This window comes from Corvus kubaryi, unplaced genomic scaffold (genome assembly GCF_017639235.1).
Source record: "Corvus kubaryi isolate FWS band 111438036 unplaced genomic scaffold, C.kubaryi_AGA036_p1.0 124, whole genome shotgun sequence".
NCBI lineage: Eukaryota > Metazoa > Chordata > Aves > Passeriformes > Corvidae > Corvus > Corvus kubaryi.
The window spans coordinates 2,263,937-2,285,568 of NW_024580659.1; the positions used below are offsets into that span (position 1 = coordinate 2,263,937).

Below are 21,632 nucleotides of genomic sequence, written 5' to 3' on the forward strand. Positions count from 1 at the left end.
TGTTTGGACCAGGCCCTGAGCAATCTGTTTGAAGACTGTCCTGTTTGAAGCTTGACTGTTGGACCTCCAGAGGTCTCTTCCAACCCAGATTTCTCTCTGTGTTTAAGGGGCATCAGTTTTAAGCAGCAGCAACTGCCACATAAGTATCAAAAAACTGTCCTTCCCTTCTTAATCCCATTGGAAATAGAACATTCTTTTTTAGTCTCAGTATTTGTCTTCATAATAATGAGTAGGGATTTTACTGTCATGGAGGAGGTTAAAACTTGTTGGGCACAGTAACAGTCAAGTTAAACATGACAGCTCAGAAAGAAAATCCCTAATAGCTAATGGAGAAGCAAAAGTACTTGAAATAAATCCTCAAATTGTGTTTAGAGGCTGCAGATCCTCAGTTTCCATGACTCAGCTGCATTTCTGGACTAACAATCTTGTTATAGTAGAACAAACTATTTTCTTCTTTCGTCTTGCTGCACACTTCATACTTTACAATGCACTCTAGGAACAGAATATGTGCTGCTGAACTGCCATATGGTATCCTGGAAACACAAGATATAAACTTGAATAAAGACAAGGCCAAAAGAAAACTGTCAAATTACACTTTATTTGTATTGACAAGATAGACAAAAGAAAGACTTTGTGTTCAGAGATACAAATCCATTATTTGCTGACAAAATGCTGATATACCCACATTGGGTATTTCCACTTTCACAATACTGAGGGGATCTTTACCAAGCAATTCTTTTATCCTTGGATAAGGAAAACAAATGTCTGTGAAAATAGTTTCATATGAAAATTTGTTACTTGCTTGTGGCTCAAATTTTACTGTTAAGTTAATCACTGGCAGCAAATAATTACATTTGGCCTCAAAGAAAAACATATGTAAAACTGTAAGATCATTAAATAATAAGCATTAGCAGCATACCCAAAATACTTCTTGTACAAAGAACATTGCACTTGAACATACACAAGCATTTACCCTTATTTACACATTAGAATTTGTATAGAACAGCTAGACTGATATATACAGAAAAATAGTGGAAACCTTAACAGCCCCAGACGACAGAATATCTAGTGTTGACTCCTTAAATTTTCCATACAGTTTCCCAGGATGTCTCATGGTTTTTTTTCACTATATACTATTGCATAAAAAATAGACTGTACAAGAAGTTCAGTCCCCAGAATAACACTTCAGAATATTTCTATGTACTGTTACATGTTCACTGCACCAGGGAGCCAGGGAGTCCAGGTCAGCTCCTCATGAAAACAAAGAGAACTTGACAGGTGCTATCTACTTAAACACTGTGCTTTACCTTATAATACACACTGAAATCACTTGGCTGTGCAGTAACTACCCAGTGAGTTCTAAAGGCAATTCCCTACCACACAGGATCTCCCACTGTCTTGCAAGCAATGAAATTAATTTCTCCCTGCTTTCTGCACTTGGGATAAAAATGTACCACTGGATCTCTCTGCTCCTGCTGCCCTCTTGTTTACAATTTCCCTTTGGGACACTATCAGTTTCTCCAAAGTGATCCAGTGTTAAATTCTGCATCAGGTCCTGATTCTGAACATCATCAAACACAAATGTAAGGGCCTGTGGATATGTCTGATATCCCATGAGGACTCTATCTAAATCCCGGATTCGTCTTCCATCTGCAAGCTGATACTTATCTCTCTTTGGTGGCTCCTTAGCAAATTCAGGTAGTGGGTAACTGATATAATCTTCGTCAAAGAGGAACAAATCAGAGCTGGTCAATATCAGTGTTTTAGGTTGAAGTGAACTAGTGTTCTGAGCAGATCCTTCAACATGATTTACTTGAAATGCCAACACATACAGAAGGATGTTGAGGGATGGAAGATTGGTCAAACCATCCATCTTCTCTGCCACTAGAAAAGCAAGGTCCCCAATTTCCTCTTCATTTGGATAAATAAATTTTACTCTGCTAGAGTGAATCAGTTCATAATTCTCCATTTTTCCTGCAAGAAACATACATCATTATATCTCTATTTAGTGCTATACAATACTTTCTTAATGTACTAGGATAAGCAACAACCTTTGACAGCTGGCTGCAGCTGGAAGAATTCAAGTTTTGTATTTATTCACACATGCTTTTGCTTATAAACAATACTGGAATAATTTTATTTGGATTGCAGGTCTCTGCTGGAGTCCTTCTTGCATTACCAACATATTTTCTGCAAATTTCTAACCATGTAAGTCCAGGGTGAATGCAAGAGGCCATCACTAACTTCACTCGTGCAACACTGTTACTACATTTAACAATTCTGTTCACATAAGGCACATTACGATAATTAAAGTCAGGGAGTTTAGATAAAAAAAAATCAAATACAAAATGACTGATGCAAAAATGCCTCTCAAAAGAGTTTTTAATCAGTACAGTTTAGGTGAAACCTGAAGTATGATGCCTAAAATCACTCATGACATGTAGAAAAGACCACTCACCTGTGTTTTTACTCCCAAATTCAGAGTAGAAGTCTTTATCTACTGGTTCAGGTGAAGGAGTGCGTGCAAGCAGTGACAGGACTGCCATAAGCTGCTGTATGAAGGTGTGAGTGTTGTAACTGTCTCTTGTCAGGCAGGTGACAATGTGATCTGCAGAACGTCCTGGAGAGAACACAGAACAGAATTCACTCACTGATCCGCACCTGGCATTACCATTTCTCGAACCAACATGCAACCATCATCAGAAAAGATTTTTTTCAAGGATTATTTCTCCTGAAAACATGCATCACTATTCAGAAATCTTTCAAATTCTTGAAAAGAACAACAGAATACTTACAAATCCCTCAAAAAATACATAATGCCTCTTCATTTAAAATACAACGCATACTTATGATTCAAATATTGCTCTAGGGATTCAAGAAAAAGAAGCAACAGAAAAACCCCTCTTCCATCTCACTACTAAAGACAGGCATTGGTCTAAAAAAGACTCAAACAAAATAGAACTGGAAAAACTTAAAGCACAAGATGTACTCACCAGTAATTCGGAAATATTGGTCAAACAGGCCAACATTTACTGACTGCAGGTCATTAAGTTTTAGCACAAAGCAGCAAGAGAGATGAAAAGAATTATTTTCACAGTCTGAGTTTTCTTTGTTCCAAAAATCTGTTAAAGAAGTATATATGATTAAAAAGTCAAAAGAAAAAATTGTCTTTCCATAAGCATAATTTTTATATTACCGTCTAATATTTAACTCGCACTTGAAGAAAGAAATTAAGAAAAAAAACTGGATACAGTGGCTAATAATTTCTCAAGCAAAATAAAAGCAAATTTTATTAGCTTGTATAAAAGCTTGTATAAAATTTTATTTTATTTTTTTGAAATATTTGACACATACCAGATTTAAATCACACTTCCAATTAAAAGTGTGATTAATATCACACTTTAATTGAATGCTCACCATGAGGTTCATTACCCTTCACTTTCCATTTTATGAAAGCGACAATGAAATGACATCAGAGAAAAGCATGGACACAACAGCAGCTAGAAGGGTCTGTCTGAGAAGCAGACATGACTCAAGACCCTGTTTTTTTGAACAAAAAGCCTTATTCAGATACTGACCCCTTCAACTAGGAGATCTAAAGAAGAATATTGACCAAAATTGGTACTTCAACTGAGGACACACACAGAGAGGGATTAAGTTGGTAACCTGATTAAAGGATCAAAATAACTATTTTACCTGACTGGTGCTCATCTGCATGAATGAAAGAATCATCCAACAGAAAGTAAATAGCTTTTGTTGAGAGAAGCACACAGGCCATCACTTCCACGCTGGGAGTCTTGTAAAACAGAACTGAAGACCACATGAGGTGTCTCAACTCTTCATTTTCCACCTAAGATGTAAATTTTATTTCATAAGCACAAACTTTGATATTTCAGATAGTTTCACCACCTTAGAGGCAACTTTAAGACCACCAGAGAAACAACTTCAAAATCTTAAGCATCTGAAGACGCTCTGGTCAAAGAGAAGTAATTCACCTCAAAGCTGCTAAAGGAGGCCACAATGGCAGCCACTGAAAATACCTTGTGTTTATACAAGAAAATTATTTTTCTGTTAAAAACAAATTATTCCTTGTTTTCTGACCAAAACTAGAAAAAAAAACTGAAAAAAAATCTTGTTTACAGGAAAGACTTTTTAGAACAGACACCACAGACAAAACTTTAATCCACAGCTGCTCAGTGGCCTCCCAAGCCTCAAGTCTGCTGAGCCTTCAGATGCTCCTGAGGGTTGGATTCAAAGACCCCCAAGAGAGGACAGAGCACAGCTTGCCACTACAGCTGCTGTTCCAACCAGGCATCTTCCCAGCTTCTAACTTGATGGGCTTACTGTGAACCCTTAAATGAGTCACCTGCTTTTTTTATCAGCTTCTCCTGATATAAAAAAAGAAGCACAGCTTGTAACTGTGCTCACTTAAAACATTTGGAAGGGAGGTAAGGGAATAAAAAAAATGTATCTATTTCTCAAGCTTTTCAATTGACATTTGGAAGCAGATCACAGTGATTTATCACTCAAAAAGACACATCACACATCCTAAATTTTGGGTGATATTTGTACTTTTCAATTTGATGTTCCCCAGAAAGACTTCAATGTTTTTCAGAAATCAGGTTTATCTGCTCATGTTTCTGGAGTACCTGAAGCCCTGCACGTGTGTTGTAGTCGTGCGCAGTATTACAAAAAATTATAAATAGGAACACTTTTTATTGATTTAGCTAAGAACCATCACAAAATAATTCTCTTTTCTTTTACCACTTTAAAGAAAAAAGAGGAATATTCTTGGAGCAATCACATCTTCAAGACATACATAATGTACTCTCCTGTTGAGCACCACAGATCCTGAAGGCAAAGTGGGCCTTGCAGGATCCCAACCGCTGTAGCAAGGAACCCAAAAAGGAATAACACAGATTTTTGATCAAAACGCTTCCAGGTTTCCTAGAGCCTAACTCTCGTGACTAAGTTTGATCAGCAAAGTTTTAATAGCTACTGTGTAGTGCAGAAAGGTCACAAAAGCATGTTTTTGTACACTTTGGCTAGGCACTATACCTCTGCAATGTTGCTATGGAAGAATTCAACCAGGGCTCTTCCCTTCAGCCCAGCCACATACTGCAGAGACACAGAAACATGAAGGTGAACAGGAACCTGGTTGTCTTCTGTTATCTTCTGCATAAGAAACTCAGATGGGTATAAAGATGACAGTGTCAGATGAGGCTTGCAAAAACTAGAAAAGACCCAGAACACAAATTATCAAAATGTAAAGATCTACACAGCTTCTCCCCTACAAGAATATTTATATTTCATTCACAAACTAACACCAGGTAACTTCCATTTTAAAGAGTTTTAATTATTTGTATCTTGAGCATAGCTGTCAGCCTGCAGGCACATGAAGCAGGAAGTTTCCTTTCATTAGAAATTACATTTTACATTGCAGCAGCAAAACAGAAGAAAAAAGGTAGACTGCTACAGTCCAGGATAACCATTCACACTTACTCCAGACTAGCACAATGCAGAAGTACCTCATCAATTCTGCAGTCTAAACCCAACCATAATGACAGCAGCAAACACAGGGGTTAGGCCACATCAAGCACTGTGCAAGAGACCTTTCACAGGAATCATTACCTGGCTGCCTGACCGTGTCTGTTTGCCTCCACAACATGATTTCTTACAGCATCCAATTTGCTTGAAGCTTTGAAAATAATAATAGTCTTAACATCCTGCAGGAGTGTCCTTAAAAGGCTGTAGATTCTTAGGAAGTGGAATTTCTCATGAGGTAGAACAAACACTGCTGTAACAAATCTGTATCCAACAAGCAGCTCCAGCACGTGTCCATCCAAAAATGAACCCTTCTGCTGCATGGCACCATGAGTTGGATGCAACACGAGTGATGCTAACGGAATTCTATTCAGCTTAAATACACTTCCCAACTCTTCTGTGCCTACCCATTTACCTGGCAGTAAACTAAAATCCACCTTTACTATGTACAAATGCTGGGGTGTTAGAAATATCCAACACGGATGGACCACACAGGGACTCTGGTCAGAAGATTTATATACTGAAGAATAAAGTGCAGAACACAAAACGTTCTTTGACCATTCCTTGTTATTGCCAGCTGTCTCTGGTTGATGCAAGACTTTCTGAGCATTGGTTTTATTCCCATAAACAAGGTATGTTGGGAAACAACCTTTTATTTCAACATCTTCTGCTGAAATGCAATTCAATTCCATAAGGTGACAGAGAAATTCTTGGAGATTTGCTTTTCTACAGTACCATGTGGAGCTTGGTAACACTGATGTGTAGTGTCGAGAGCAATACGTTTGTAAACAGGAATAAAAGTCTTGAAGATTCTGGGAGTCTGAAACAACAAACAAGCAGTTGTCACTGCTTTTCAGCTTCAGAGTTAAACAGATTTCTGGCAGCAGAAAGCCAAATTCTATTAGATCAGTGTATGGAAAACACAGCGTTAATTTCAAGGCAGAAGGGATGTGCTGGCAATTTCCCTTCAATTCCTGATGAGGAATCTCAAACACAGCTAGCATCTCATCGGTCAAAACCAAACAGGAAGCAAACTGTCTGAGTCCTTTATGAATGTGAATAGAAAAGCTCCAGAGAATTTTGACTATGTCAACACTCTCCACTGCTGTGTTGTCGGATGACTGAGTATCCGAAGTAGTGCTGAACTCAAAAGTCTGATCTCCTTCATGAAGTCCCATTTCAAAATATCCATCTTCTTTGTCTGTGGCATTACCTGCAGGGCTTCCTTTATTCTCTGTGAGGGAGGGGGCAGATTTCTGCACAGCCTGCACTATCAAGGCAGAAAGGTGCTGGATAAAGTCTTGGTTGGTGGCAGTGTAGGACATACAATTAAAAGGCAAGATGACGGTGTTACAGGGGTCAGGCACTGCACAGTGTTCCTCCTCTGAACTCTCCAAACTTCAAAAGAGAGAAGAAGCCACAGTAAGTACAAACCTAAGTTTAAACCAGTCATGGCTACCTACAATTCATGGTGCTGCTTCTCAGAACTTTGATTAATACAATTAGATCAGTGTAATTTTGTAAAACATCTTTGTACTGCACAGCCATTGATTTTAAATGCTCGTAGTGTGGAATTCTATACAAAGTAAAAACTAAAATGGTTAACTCCTCTTTCCCATCCCCAGTAAGCACACCCTTATGAACTAAAGGACTAGATAATACAGCTACTGCTGGTTTTGAAACCACCAACTGCATTCCAGGGTTCAAAGGTTAAAAACACTACACATCATATTTTGGTTCAAAAAACCAGAGGCAGAGTACAATGAAAGAGACTGTTTTGCCTTAAAGGCTGGGTTTAAGAAAACAGTACCCACTGTTATTTCCCAAAAGCTAACAAGGATTTAAACCAGAATTTATTTAGGTAGCTTACCACACATGATGACCACCATCGTACTCTTTGCATGAATCCAATAAAGAGGCAGGTGCCTGAGAAGAAAGTAACATCAGGAAACTGTAAACTACTTAAGAGTTCAGCACACATGAGAAGCAAAGTTAATGCTGGCTCATGGTTTATAAAGCTGGCCAAGTCCTGCTGTACTCATGGGCAGCTAAACAGCCATCCTTTGAGGACCCACAAACACTGCTTGCTTTAGGTTGGGCATTCAATTAAGGCAGAAGAAGAATGAACTCTGCTGCTGACCTGAGAACAAATCCAACCTGTGACCCATAGACATTTCAGCATTCTACAAACTTTTACTGAGTTAGTATAACATGGAGCAAAGAGGTAAAGGAACTTGACAAAGACCAACTACACTGGTAGCAAACAAAGAGACATCCCCAAGTCTTGCTGTCTTATTCCTTGAAGCCATGCACAGGAAGAGTGCTTCCAATACCACAAATAAAATCACAAACCAGAAGTTATCAGACAGGAGGAGATTGAAGAAGACAAATTAAGGCCATTGCCTATTGACAGGGAGAAGGTTCTTCCACTCTACCAGCAAGAGAATCGCCTTTCAAACACTGACACTGTAATATGGTAAGACAAAAGTCTTACATTCAGCATCTAAATGGCTATTAAATGATGTTGTACTAGTACTGAGTAAAATCTCAAAGGCATAGTGGCAACAGTTCTCTGCAACCCTGGTAAACCTGGATTCTGCATTTAATTTATAAGCAAGACCAAAACCCCTTGAATCAAATTTGGGGCTGTCTCCTTTTCCATTAAAACAGCTTTAAGAATCAAAAAAAAACCCCTTTGCTATGGATTACTAAGATAACCTAGGTTTAACATCAGAAATAAGTTTGCAAAGCTTTTTAAAATACTGTAATATAAACAGAAGTGTGGCAATTACCTGAATTTTACATCTGGAGTCTGGTATTTCAAAGCATCTCTGGGGAACTGTATGGTCTGTAGGAGTCGAACCACTGGATTGCAAAAAACTGCCGGCTAGGACTGGTTCTTCACAAATTATTTCTAGAACAAATATAAACAGCTCTTTAAATCACTGAAGTAAAACAAAAATAAATGTCTAATAGCATCTGCCAATCAAGTGGAATTAAAACCGTATAATCAAGATCTAATCATAAATCATTAAAGGTAAAGAATATCTTCACACAATAGCCAGGACAAAAAAGCAAGCAGAATTTTAGTTTAATTAAAGTAGTAACTGAAAGTTGCATTGGAGAGTGCTACAGCTTCTTTCTCAAACTAACAATCAATTTAAATCTCAACATCTGGTGTAAGAAATCTTCACACAATTCAGTTTTAACAGAACTGGTCAGCTGCTAGACTAGCAGAGCATTCTTCATGAACTTTCTAGCACACTCCCAAATTTCTGCAAGCTTCAAGTGAACAATCTCTCTAATATCTGTGTACAACCTTCAACGAGACTGAGAAGCTCTGGTCTCTCAAATGCCACTGAAGATATTGTCTCACCTTACTTGGAACCTTTTTCAAGGGTTCAAAGCTGAATCATCAGTAAAAACTTATCATGAGTGAATACAAGCCAACATTCTCAGGGACGTCTGACTTTTTGCCAGTTTGATATTCACACCATCAAACTGACACAACAGAGCAACTCAATTTTCAGTACTGCCAATGAGCCAGTCAGCTCAAGTGCTTAAATATGCAAATAATCAACAAAATTACAGTGTGGATGTGTTTCTAGATTGAGCATAAAAATTCCTGCATATATCTTTTGGGACTGATGGCAAAGTTCAGCAGATTGCACCAAGACATCTCATGGTCAGAGGAAGCACAAGAGGTATTTATTACTTGAACAAAATACTGCGTTAGCAAGAAGGAAACTCAAACTGACAGGAAAACAGAAACATGACAGCATTATTTCTGATTTTCTGTTTCCTATATAAATATTTAATCTTTTTCCATAAGCCATTTCCCAATGACATTTAGGATGAATAATATGTTACGGAAACAGATGGTGTCTAGAAAATGCAGAGAAAACAATCCATAGAAATAGCATATCAGGAAATTAATTCCATTATTCATGACTTAAGGTCTAACAGTGAAACTAATTGCCTAGCATATTTCCATTTTTTTAAAGTAGATTTCTCTGGTATTTTGAAAACGACACTTAATAGTTAGATATGTAGCATATAATCAATTTCTATTGTTGAAGCTGAGAAATAGCCTGCACAGTCCTCATTTTCCCATTATTTACAAAAGCCTTCCCAAAAAATTCTACTGAAGCAATCTTATGGAAAAGGACTACGCTAAATAAACCTTGAATCTTGTACCACTCTATGGAACTCCTAAGTCCTTCAGAAAGATCTATATTTTTTTTTCTCCCAAGACTTGTTTGCTCCTAAACGTTTTCTGTAGTAGAAAAAAACCTATTGATAAATAATTTAAACAGTCCCAGGGGTTGCTGACATGCATTTTTACAGCAAGTCCTGTATAAAACTGCAGGTTGTTACATAGTTACAGGACTGAGACAGTTTGTCAAGTGCTTAATACTTTAAAGCAAGCATTGACTTGATTTTGGAAAAACTGGCATTTTTTCTGCAGATTAAAAATTATCTAGAAGGGCTTCAAAGGCAAAGTACATAAATAGCAACTAAATCTGTATCAAGGTGTCTGTCCCTTAATCAAATGCTGTCTGAAGAGTTTCATTTTTCTAGAGTGAACTATGAAACCTCTGCTTATTCTGCAGAAGTCACAGCAATGGACTTTTTTCAAAGATCAGGCTCCTCAGGGATGTTTCTCTGCCTTATTCACCAATCCACTGATCAATGGTAAGAGGAAGCTGTGCCACCCCAAGTAACTGATAACATAATCCCTGCTCTTTTAAATGGGTACAAAGTCTTCTCTCATCATGCATATTCTACTGCACTTTTCAATCAGACAAAAGGCAAAACCAGAAAATATTTTTATCTCTTTTTCTCAGCCACAAGTGAATATTCACGTAAGTCAGTCCTATGGGCTACAGAGGAAAGTTAAGGCATTCTTCCAAGTTCCTAATGCAACAGGCACACCCATTTGAAACATACAGTAAAAAAACTTGAGGTGCAGTCAGCAGGTACTGAGGAGCACAACAGATGTGCTGAAATCACAGCCTCAGCCAGAACATTAATCCCACGAGTGTCTTTTACTCATCTCCTTTCTCCATCTTCCCCCTGGTGTGACAGAAATGCAGCTCTCACAAAAAGCTCTAATGGAACATACACTGCTCGAGCTCACATTCTGCAGACCGAGGATGGGTAGAGAAGCAATTTTGAAACATGTCTCTCTATGTCTCAGTTTTCCATTAAGGCATGACTCTAAACCTGGAAATGGTATCTAGTCCTCTGCAGGACGATGCAGTAAAACATCCTGTACCCAAACTCTCACTCCAGGTATTTAACACTACTGGGAACTACAGGTCAGTTTTGCTGAGTCACATTCCATACAACTTTCTCTTTCAAAGCCAATTCTACCAGATCTTTGTGCTTGTCTTTAAAGCCCTATATCCATGCACATAATATTCATGTATATCAATGCAGCTTAGAAAAGCAGAACCAAGAGGCTCAGCCCAGCAGCACGATACATACATGATTACCTTGGCTGGAGCTGACAGGACGAGGCAGAGAGGGAGAGGAAGGACGAACAGTAAGAGAAGAACAGTTTGATTTGGAGCTGGCAGCAGTGAGCCTGGAGTCCTCACTGATCTAATAAAGAAAGTACGCAGCAATTAAAGAAAAAACCTAAATACACAGGACACATGAGATCCTGAACTAAAACTATACAAGCTCTCTCAATTTGAATAAAAGGAAAGTTAGTGCCAGCTTTTTTTTTTTTTTTTTTTTTTTTGGGGGGGGGGGTGGTCATCACCTCCTCTAAGTTTCAATTTTCACATTAAGTGGAACTCCACTAAGAAGAACTAGAAGATTAAAGAAGTCATTCTGATCACTGACTAATCACTGTATTGACAGAATTGGCAGTTTCACAAGTCAAAAGAATGAAAACAGGATTTCTACACTGTAGGGACAGAACCTGCTCTGTCCCTAAGTTTACTTCCAAACAGAGACTAACCAACTACACAGCACACAGCCAGGTATGAGAGAAGGCAAGGAGAATTCAGATTTCTGATTCTCTCCCACTGCTGAATACCCACAGGAAGAAAGTTTGGGGAAGTCATTTCAGTACTCTGCAACGCAAGCAGTAAAATCCCAGCTCTGCAATACTTGTATAAGATACAAAATATGGCTGTTAAGGTCGACTGCAAATCCACTGTATACACCATTAAGCCATTTTATCTTTTCCTCCCACTTCCTCTCTCCCAAGCCAGCCCAAAAAAGGAAGGTCAGATAACTACTAAAACTGCATTGAAAACTACATAGCAAAAAGAGGCAACATTAAAAGTTCACACCACATTAAAACAAAAAAAAAAAACCATAAAAGTTTTAATGCTATGGAAAATTTATTGCATTCTGCTTACATCTAACTTGTAGAAGTAATTTTGTAAGCTTATGTATGCAGCACATCCTACTTCTCTCACAGCACCAGACTCACCTTTTTATCAGAGTTGCTCAGTTTGTATTTCACCTCCTTTGCTTTTTGAATAGCTTTTAGCACTTCCACTGTGTCTAGTTCCTTTTCTGTGGTAACAATGTTATCCAAACAAACCTAAAAAAAAAAAAAATTAAAACATCTAAAAGTATTGAAAACAAGGCATTCTGCAATTTTTATCAATGGAATAATCAAAAATTACTGTAGCTCAATGCAAACCATGTGCATCTTTGTAACCATTACACAAAAACAATTACCACATTAGACCTTCAGCTAACATCAATTTAATGCAAACTCAGGAATGTTCGGTAAATTTAACAACCTTCTAGCACAACAGTGTTTCAATATTAACACACTGTTACCCAATGAGGGCAGGGTAAAATATCATTTAGATCCAGGAGCACAGTTGAGTAACGTTAATAAAGCTTCATTCTCTAAACACCTTTTCCAATGCACACTAAAAACCCATCAGGTTTTTAGAACATTTGCACCACTTTCCTCACCAGGCTAAAAAGAGGATTAGAAGAGCAGCACTGGGGCTCACCTCTGAGGCTCTGTCTCCAAACTGAGCAAGTACTTTGGTCCGGTAATCAGGGATGATGCTCAATGGATTGCTGGACAACACCACCTTTTCTAAGCATGGCAGGCTGCCAATATTTTTTACTTCTTCAATCTGAAAGTATTTGGATAAAAGCATGAATACCAACTGGCAAAATGAAAATGAGCACACAGACCAAGTGCTTCTTGCATGGATTACAAACATACAATAACCAAGAAAAATCACTACAGCCACTTTTATTTATTTGCAGTTTGATCCACTAAAAGAAATGGCTTCTGATCTAACACACAATTTGACACCAAAAGTCAACACTTACCTGTTCTATTTTGTTGTTGCTCAGATCCAAGTTGACTAATGAGTACAGTTTGTTAAGACCACACAGCCTTTCCAGCTGATTTCCTGCTAAATTCAGAGTTTTGATGTTTCCCAGTTTTGTGTGAACACCTTCTAGTGATGTAAGTTTGTTGTAGGATAAGTCCAGGTGAACAAGGTTGTACAGATGCTACAACAGGACAGAAAATTCATGTCATACACTAATTAAAACTGAATACCAAAGATGCTATCTTATGGCTGGCTCATTTTATTGTGCAACAGTGTTTTCATGCTGGATGCTACGTAGCATGAAAGACATGACATGAAACTGTTCATTACAAAGGTTAAAGCTTGTAGAAACGGAATTTCCTCCACTGCATTTTTACCAACCCACACATACAGCTGGCAGTGAATGAATTTAGTTAAGGACTAAATGGTTTATGTCAACGTTGGCAAAGAAATTAAAATATCCAGGAGCAGTTAAGAAACGCACCATTAAAAGAGTACTTGATGTTACAAAGAAGCAGCTATTTGGGCTTAAACCATTCTCCATGAAGAAAATGAGCAACAAAATTCTGAAGCATGAAAATCTGTGCTTTAAGGTCTCAGGCAGTTGGGTAAAAAAAAAATCACCTTAAAATGCATCACATACCTGTAAATTTTCTACCAGAGACACCCCATTGTGACTCAAATCCAGGAACTCAATCTTTGGAATTAATTTCTAGAAGAGGAAAAAAAATACACATGTTAAATGCACTTTAGTTTTAAGTCAGGCCACACTTCCTTCAATATCTGCTGACCAACAAAAGCAATGGAAAGGTGTTCTCCAGTGCAGTCTCTCTTCCCAGCTTTTGGCATTAAGAAAACATTCTGTGTGATTTGGAGCAAAAAAGAGCTGACTCCCACTATTAAGAAATCCAGGTTACTCTGAGGAGTGCTGTTAAGTTTTAATCTGAAACCTGGTTTCTTACTGAAGACAAATAATTTATCCTAGTTTATTCCCACTAACTATAGATCAAACTCACTAGTGGTGCTTTGGTCTTATCAAACAGATAAGCCAGGAGATTTATGTTACACACAAACCTGGATAAAGACAGTAGTACCAAGACTCAGAAAAAGCTGAGTGATTTGTTTCCATGTTCTGATTACACCAGCCAAGAACTACAAGGTCACACAAACCTGTAGAAAATGCACTTTAACTCAGAAAGCCTTTTACTTGTGGAGGTCTCAAACCTGGATGCTAAATTCTGACATCAGTGTTTTGCATCTGTTTTATTTTGGTTGTAATCTTAGCATTGATTTGCCTTATAATTAAGACCTGGACACAGACCTGAAGCATCTTAAATCTACATCACAAAAAATCATGAACAATATAATTATGCTCCAATTCTATGATGTCTGGTTGAGCTACACATGTAGCTATTTCCTGCTTCACAAGAGTAGCTCAAGTAAAAAGCTATACTCATATTTTATCAAGTTCTTGTGTTGAATGTTCATTTTTTTTGTAATAACCGATTTACCACACAAAATTTGAAAGTACTGGCAAAATACCCCAAATTTTGTTTTCATGCTCTTCACAATGTTTTGATGTCAAGAAAGCTGCCAGCAAGTCATAGGTTTTTAAATATGCAAGAAGCTTCAGCCTTGATAACAACTCCAAAGTTGAGTCTATGAGGTGGATTTTATTTAAAAAAAAAAAAACTGCTAAGTGGCCTAAGGCCGAGAGTAAAAGTGTGTTTCAAAAAGTGAGTATTCATGGAAATGTTGCCTACAGAACACAAAATGACAAAACTATTCTCCTTTAGCAAAGGAAATAAAGTTCTTACAGAACAAATCTCCTCAGCATTAGCTTGGGTAGCTAACCAACAAAGTACAACTGAAAATTCTTCAGAAAAAGCGACAGAGCAGATGCAAAATCCCTGCTGTGTATTATGTGCCACAGATAAATCATGCCTTTTTCCACAAATCAAAAATATTTCTTACCACTGAATCATCAATTTCAGAGATGCTATTGTGACTCATATCCAAAGTTGTTAAAGTTCTCCAGGTTGGGATAATTGCTGTCACTGGACAACTTGAGTTGTCCAGTGCATCCTCTGGCTCCCACTGATCAAACTCAGAGGCCTCAGGCACCAGGATCTCCTGTTTAAGAGAAGCACTGGATAAAGACAGTAGTACCAAGACCCAGAATAAGTTGAGTGATTTGTTTCTAGATCTAAATACTGGGTTTCCATCTTCAGGGAAAGGTAACAGTTTTGGAAACCATCCCAACAATCTCATGCAAGCAAGCATCAAAAGTGTCCCTGGGAAGGGACACATCTGAACACTTTCTTCACTTAACCTTAAGATTCTGTATGGTTAGAAAAGCCCTACAGTTCCATGGCTTTAAAAACAGAACCTGCAAGAGGCAGTACAGAAAGCTACATGGACTCCAAGTGGATATTTCCCTATTGTGCATGTTGGTTTTGCACATGCTTTGAACACTCACCAGAAGCAGGAACTTGCTCTTACCTTCATTGATGTTGCTGAAAATCGAACACTCAGTGTGGCCAGAGCATGTTTTGATGAAGTCAGCCCTTTGATAAGCTTTCCCCCACAATGACTGATCTATTTTTTAAAAAATCACATTACAAAGTCAGAAATGTTAGGACAGACAAATGAGACATGAAAGAGGCACCTAAAAGCTTCAACAGCAGATTCTGCATCAATTTGCAAAGTAGTTATAGCACTCCCATAAAATCTTGAGAAATTATCAGGTCAGAAATACTGACACTTGGCAAAGCTAAAGCAAGAAATTAGAGGCATAACTACAGAGAAGTGAAATTCAAACATATATTTGAACAAAGCTTCTCCATTGACTTTCCACCTGTCCCATGTATTCAAGGTGAAACTACCCAGTTGATTTAACAGGCCACAGCATTTTTACTGTTACCAAAAGGAGAGGTATCTCAAACTATGACTCAACCTGCAAACACATTCATTTGGGTATCAGATGTCCTTTTTATCATAAGAAAAAGAAATGCTTAGAAAGTGAGGATACTAATCTAAGAATTTAACCCACTAATCAGCTAATTACACAGACTAAGTTTAAGATTACAAAGTCTCTTTTTCTGTAGCTCAGTTTAAAGCAACATTACTGAAAATGTGCTACAGCATCTGTCCACGTGCTTCTCTGCAGACAGTCACTTCAGCTCTTAACCAGTAACTGTCTCACATCAATGAGAAGATAGCATTCATGTACTGGAAAAGGTGCAGCATCCACCAAAAGTGGACAGAGTACAGACTGTGTGACAAAATTGAACATCCTCTCTCTGGAAAGACCTGAAGTGGCCAAGAAAGTATTTCAAAAAATACTCATTGAAAACTGCTAGAAACTCTGGTATTCACACTGAAAGCAGAACAGTGAAAAAAAATCTGCAAATTATCACGTAAGCAGCACTACACCCAAAAGTGCACTTTCACAAACAAATTTAATGTCAGGACGTTTTCACAAACACTTGATGTACGTTTTTTTCTCCAAATAAAAAGCACTTTGTAATAAGGGATCCAACTATAACCACTTGTTAGTTCTTCAAGGCAGTGGAAAAGCACTCAGGTATAGGTTTTGTGTAAATATTGGAAATTGCTTTCTTTGGAAACTTAAAAATTTAAACCTTGTGTCCTTATTCCCAAAACTTGTGAAAAAAAATTGTTTCACAAATAAAACAATCCCTCTAAACTCTGCATTCCCCAATTCTAGCAGCAAACCAAAGCAGAGAATCACCATTTCTGAGATATATGCAGCAGGCCTGGCATTTGCAGAGCACCTATGAATTTATGAGCAGTATCTCAGTCCTACCTCTATTTGATGAAGCGATTTGAAAATAGACAGATCAAAAGGCAAGAGATGCTCCTGAATGTTACTGGTTCCAAAAGGTCCCCCTGTTCCAGTGACCTGGCATTTAAGACATTAAAGAACTGAGTTAGTGCACACAACCCAACTTGTCCCCATTCCAGTCTTACACAGGCAACAGCCCTAGGGCAGTAGTGTGGAAAGACAGGCAAAGCTCCAAGCGATTTTTCAAATATGGAATGATTCATGACCCTTGCAGATTAACTCTTCGGGTAAACAAATACTAGTTGCTCCAGCTAAGTGCGTTGAACTTGAAGTGCCACCTTGTGCTTGCATTCTGTAGCACATGTGGCACGCAAAAAGCAACACAATAAGCAAGGCTGACCAAGGCTTCATTCTCAGCTGAAAAGGCAGAGTTACAATCACTGAAAACAACTTCCTTGAAATGTGTGAACCCTCCAAGTCAGCACTGTCTTTAATTCCTCTACAACGGATGAAGTTCAAGTCATTGACAAGATGGGCTTGAAGAAAATAAACATTACATTGATACATATCAATTAAAATGCATCTGGTATTTCCATATGGTCATAGGATTCTGGCCTCAGAGCATGTCAGCAGCATAAAAACCAGGTGGTTTCACTTATGTTTGCTGTGAATTTAATTTTGGGAGAAAACTCTAAGGTTTTTCTTTGGTTTTGTGTATCCTACAAGCTCTGAATGTGCCCACTCACAAGCATTCCAAAGGCCTAGAAATTCTGCAGATGGCAATTTTTCTAAACAATAAGCTCTTCTCCAGCCAGAAAATCCTCCCTTCAGAAGATTCTATACAGACAGAGGATGACAAAGGCAACTGAAGAGCCACAGGAACACCAGCACAGCTGTGGTTTTGCTTCCCCTGATCCCCCATTTGATTTCGGCTTTGAACACAGACACATTTAAAAGGCAGCTCCTCATGCAACAAAGGGGCTAAAATAAGTTTTTGAGTCATAGCAAGCAGTGTTAAAAAAATTACTCAGGGAAAGTTTAATTCACTTTTTTGGTAGAAAAACAAAAGTCAAATTGGCTCCTGACAAAAATTATCTGTTCTGAGGCCATTTTACATTTAACCTGAAATGGCATTTTAGCTAGAAATTCAGGGCCATCTAGGAAACTGAGGCACTTTTCAGGGTTTTATTTTTAACTTTCAGATGCAGTCAGACAGAGGGAAAGGGGGCAAGATTTATATATATGCACACATGCACATGTATACATACACACTGGCCTACCCATAGTACCTGCAAAGAAAGCAAGGTTGAAGAGGTCAGTATTTCTTTACTCATCCCTACTGGTACCCAGCAAGATTCCGTGGCTGCAGCTACACAGAGGGCACTGCTGAAAATGTCACATCACACAGCAAACATCTTGACTAGAGAACAACATGGATTGAAGGTTGGCAGCATAAACACCCATTCAACATCGACCTCACCTTTAGATATTTGAGTCTGCAAGTGAAATCCAGAATATGCCCTAGATCTGTTTTGGCATCTCCATTAGCACAGGTAGGTTTGCCCTGCAGCAGCTGCTGAGTGACAGCGTACAACTGCAGGGGCCTGATGGTGAAGACTTCTCCAGCCATTAAGAGCTGCTCTCCTGAAAAACAGAGCAGCTTGGGATCAAACACAATGCTGCAAGGGTTACACAAGAATAAATGGTACATGGAAAATATAATGATATATGTTTGTTATTTATATCGAAGCTGAAAATTGAGGTAGCAAAATAATTTTTTTTTTTTTAACACCAGAATAATTGAGGTATTCAAGTAGGTACTCATCATACAGGCCTGAAGTTCCTAATGCAACTAATGGCAAATTTCCCTCAGTCTTAACAGGACTGGAATCAAAGTTAATTTACATAATGTAAGAGTTATGAAACTTTTTCTGAAATATCTCTACACTTCTAGCAGTTAGGATTTTTTCTATTCAGAACCCACAGCACCTGCCATCTAAAATACAGACCTCAGATCTTTTGCTATGCTGCCAAAATGCAGAATTGTAGTAAATGTGTTTATTGGAGAGTATGGGGATTTTCTTCACACTAATACCAAAGCAAACACCCGGAACAGAAAATGTCTTATCTAATTATAATTTTACAATCCAATTTAATTCTTGGAACAGTAGGAAGCAGCATACAAAAGCCTCTCTATAGGCAGCACAAGCTCGGTGTGGGCTAGAGCAGCTGGAACACACACACACAGAATGAGTATCGTTCCTTTCTTCCTTTTAGGGACACCAATTTGACTTCATGGACGAGAAAGCATCAGCTTTCGTGATAAGCAGAGTTCTCAGAAATGCTCTCTGAGGAGTAAAATTCCCTTCAGCTTCATTGGGAGCAAGTCCAAGAGTCCAGCTGCACATACATTACTGGAAGGTTACACTATTACAGAGCAGTCAGTGATACATCCACAATTCTTGTATCAGTGAGACTGCAGGCACTACAAAGCCAGCAAAGATTTCTTCACAAGCTTCCTTAAGATATTCCAAAATCTGCTGAACGGACTCTGAAGTGGCTTCACCTAAAAGTAACTTTCTGCCAGAACAATCTGAAAGGCCATGCTGAAACATGCTTCACCTATCATGCCTACCATGCCTCAGCCAACTGGGATTATACAGCAGCATCTTGCATGCCCTTCAAAACAAAAATAGCAGGGATTAATCCTTTCACATGCCTCCTGCTGTTAATGGAGAAGCTGGAGCTATTGTAGTTACAGTAAGAGCATTTCGTTTTCATCTGCTGGCCTCAGAAAAGCACACCCTCAAATTAACTGGCCAGAAGGTCTCCTGTTTCCTGAGTTCTGGAAGAATAATATTTAGATATGTAAAGTGATCTCTTGCATTTAATACACAGACTGTCAGGACTCGCTGATACTGACCAAGTTTCCTTATGGGTTACACTAAAACACACTGAGACAGAGAGCTTAGCAAAAGCTCCTGATCACCACTGCCACATCCTATCCCTTAAGGACACAAACTAGTAGACCCTTCTCAGAACATAAATTCACCCAATCTCTTGTTTCCAAAAGTGGCTGCAAGACTGTTACAGCTCCTCAAAAAATGCAGCTTGAATTAAAGCACAAGCAGCAAGGAAAAGACAAAAAGAAAGAAGGGGGAGAAAAAGTATTGGAGTCTGATGTGGAAGATCAGACCTCTCATTGTCTGGAGGTCAAATATCAAAGGTATGTGAATGCATGAACAGAGAGGAAAACATTCCTGGATAAATACTGCAAGTTCCTTACCTTTGTGAAAGAGCTCTTCAGCCAATGCAGCAGTGATCCCATTGATCTCCTGCAAAAAATAAACCATTTAAATCAAGTGTTATTTACATATTTAAGGGCTCCAATTTTTTAATTTATACCTTTAGTGAAGTATCCTTTTTTTGCTGCGGTAGAGGACTTTGATTTTTTTTTTTTTTTACTGAAATCAGGGATGACTGTTTTACAGATTTTTTTGTAACTTGATAATGATTCATAAAGATTACTTGAAATTATTTTATTTCATATGATTTTCATTTCCAAGATGAAAGACAGTGAACTACATTCAAATAATCCCATCCTGCACACATTAGAAAAGGGCAGCAGCAACTAGACCAAGTATTACTAGCCATCATCAGCCCAACTTGAAAGACAGCTCTATTTTAAAGAAAATATTACAAGTGTAGTGTTCTTCAAATTTTACCATTAAGACTGTTGTAATGCCTCAAGCACTCAATATTTCCTTAGAATATCACTAAAACAGAGAAAGCTTTAGATTAACAGGTCTACAGAAAAAAAGAGGTATAAACAGTAAGTAGTCTTCTGGACTTCAACACTACTATGCTTGCTGCAAAGTAATGCAAACCCCCCCTTTTCTCATCACCCCTCTTCCCCCTCCTGGACTCACTCAGGCACTCAACCTCCATTCCTGGCACTGACAGCTCTGGGATGAAAGGCTGAAAACTCTCAGGGATTTGCAGGGATATGTACTTTCTAAATCTGCAGGTGCACAAAGATCAATACAAGTATGTCCCACCTGGGCACACCTCTCTCCACAAAAAGCAAATGTTCTGTGCAAGTCCAGAAATAGTTCTGAGCATTTCCAACAGCTCCCTTTCAAAGGACCACAAAAAGAACAATATAAAACTATTTGTAAGGGTGAAGCTTCCCCTAGACAAACATCTCATTTTAAGGTAGCTGCAAAGTATAAACAGATATTATGGATCATCACCACATGAATATTTCATGAATTTACTTTGCTGACAAATACCTCATGATTCATAACAAGGGAATACATCCACAGGACATCTGCAGCAGACAGCTCAGCTTATTTGATGAGGCAAGGATTTTAAAGCAGCACATTCTTAGTGTAACTGAAGCCCCACTCACTGAGGACGAACAAAGCCTCCACACCATAGCTCTGAGAACAACAAGCTCAAAGCTGTATTCCAAACAAAATTAAACAATTCAGATTCTCATTTGAATAAGCCAATTACACTCATCTGGCAAGCACAGACTTGATTGAAAACTCTACTCTGTATCTCTTTTTGTCATCTGGGACACAGAGCCAAATTTTTTTCCTACATTTATAATTGGAACAAGATTATGACTTAGACTGCTCAGTGACTAGCAGGCAAAAAAAAAGGAACTCTATCCCCCTGTCAGATCTACAAGAGACTTCTGTCTTAGCTGTAACTACTTAAATGCATCACACCCACAGAAGTCCATTGTTTGCAGGTGTCTCTGAACAGCAGTTTGCAAGTACTCAATGCTTTTCCTGCAAAACCTTCTATCTGTGAGTTAACAAACCAAATCTTCTAAGATGACAAAGACTGTGCAACAAAATAAGCATCCCCACATCACTGCAGAAATCCTTCTCAATGTGGAAGTTAGAATACAGTTCTACATTGCTGTCACATGCAACTGTTTC

At 38.3% G+C, this 21,632-nt stretch overlaps 1 protein-coding gene across 3 annotated transcripts in view; it reads right to left on the bottom strand.

Moving 5' to 3' along the window:
• Nucleotides 1-579: 579 nt before the first annotated feature.
• Nucleotides 580-21,632, bottom strand: part of NISCH (nischarin) — a 29,505-nt gene continuing 8,452 nt past the window's right edge. The window contains exons 4-21 of one of the 3 annotated variants that reach the window (XM_042019546.1): nt 19,967-20,015; nt 18,161-18,324; nt 16,702-16,797; nt 15,375-15,470; nt 14,847-15,005; nt 13,516-13,584; nt 12,868-13,053; nt 12,537-12,665; nt 11,996-12,109; nt 11,043-11,151; nt 8,337-8,458; nt 7,415-7,470; nt 5,632-6,942; nt 5,059-5,233; nt 3,697-3,850; nt 2,994-3,122; nt 2,459-2,620; nt 580-1,974 (exon numbers count right to left, since the gene is read on the bottom strand). In XM_042019546.1, coding sequence (XP_041875480.1) covers nt 1,346-1,974; nt 2,459-2,620; nt 2,994-3,122; nt 3,697-3,850; nt 5,059-5,233; nt 5,632-6,942; nt 7,415-7,470; nt 8,337-8,458; nt 11,043-11,151; nt 11,996-12,109; nt 12,537-12,665; nt 12,868-13,053; nt 13,516-13,584; nt 14,847-15,005; nt 15,375-15,470; nt 16,702-16,797; nt 18,161-18,324; nt 19,967-20,015 — 3,909 coding nt within the window. In that variant the 3' untranslated portion in view covers nt 580-1,345. Of the gene's footprint in view, nt 1,975-2,458; nt 2,621-2,993; nt 3,123-3,696; nt 3,851-5,058; nt 5,234-5,631; nt 6,943-7,414; nt 7,471-8,336; nt 8,459-11,034; nt 11,152-11,995; nt 12,110-12,536; nt 12,666-12,867; nt 13,054-13,515; nt 13,585-14,846; nt 15,006-15,374; nt 15,471-16,701; nt 16,798-18,160; nt 18,325-19,966; nt 20,016-21,632 lie in introns of those variants that run through there. The other 2 variants (XM_042019554.1, XM_042019563.1) reach the window with 2 other exon arrangements.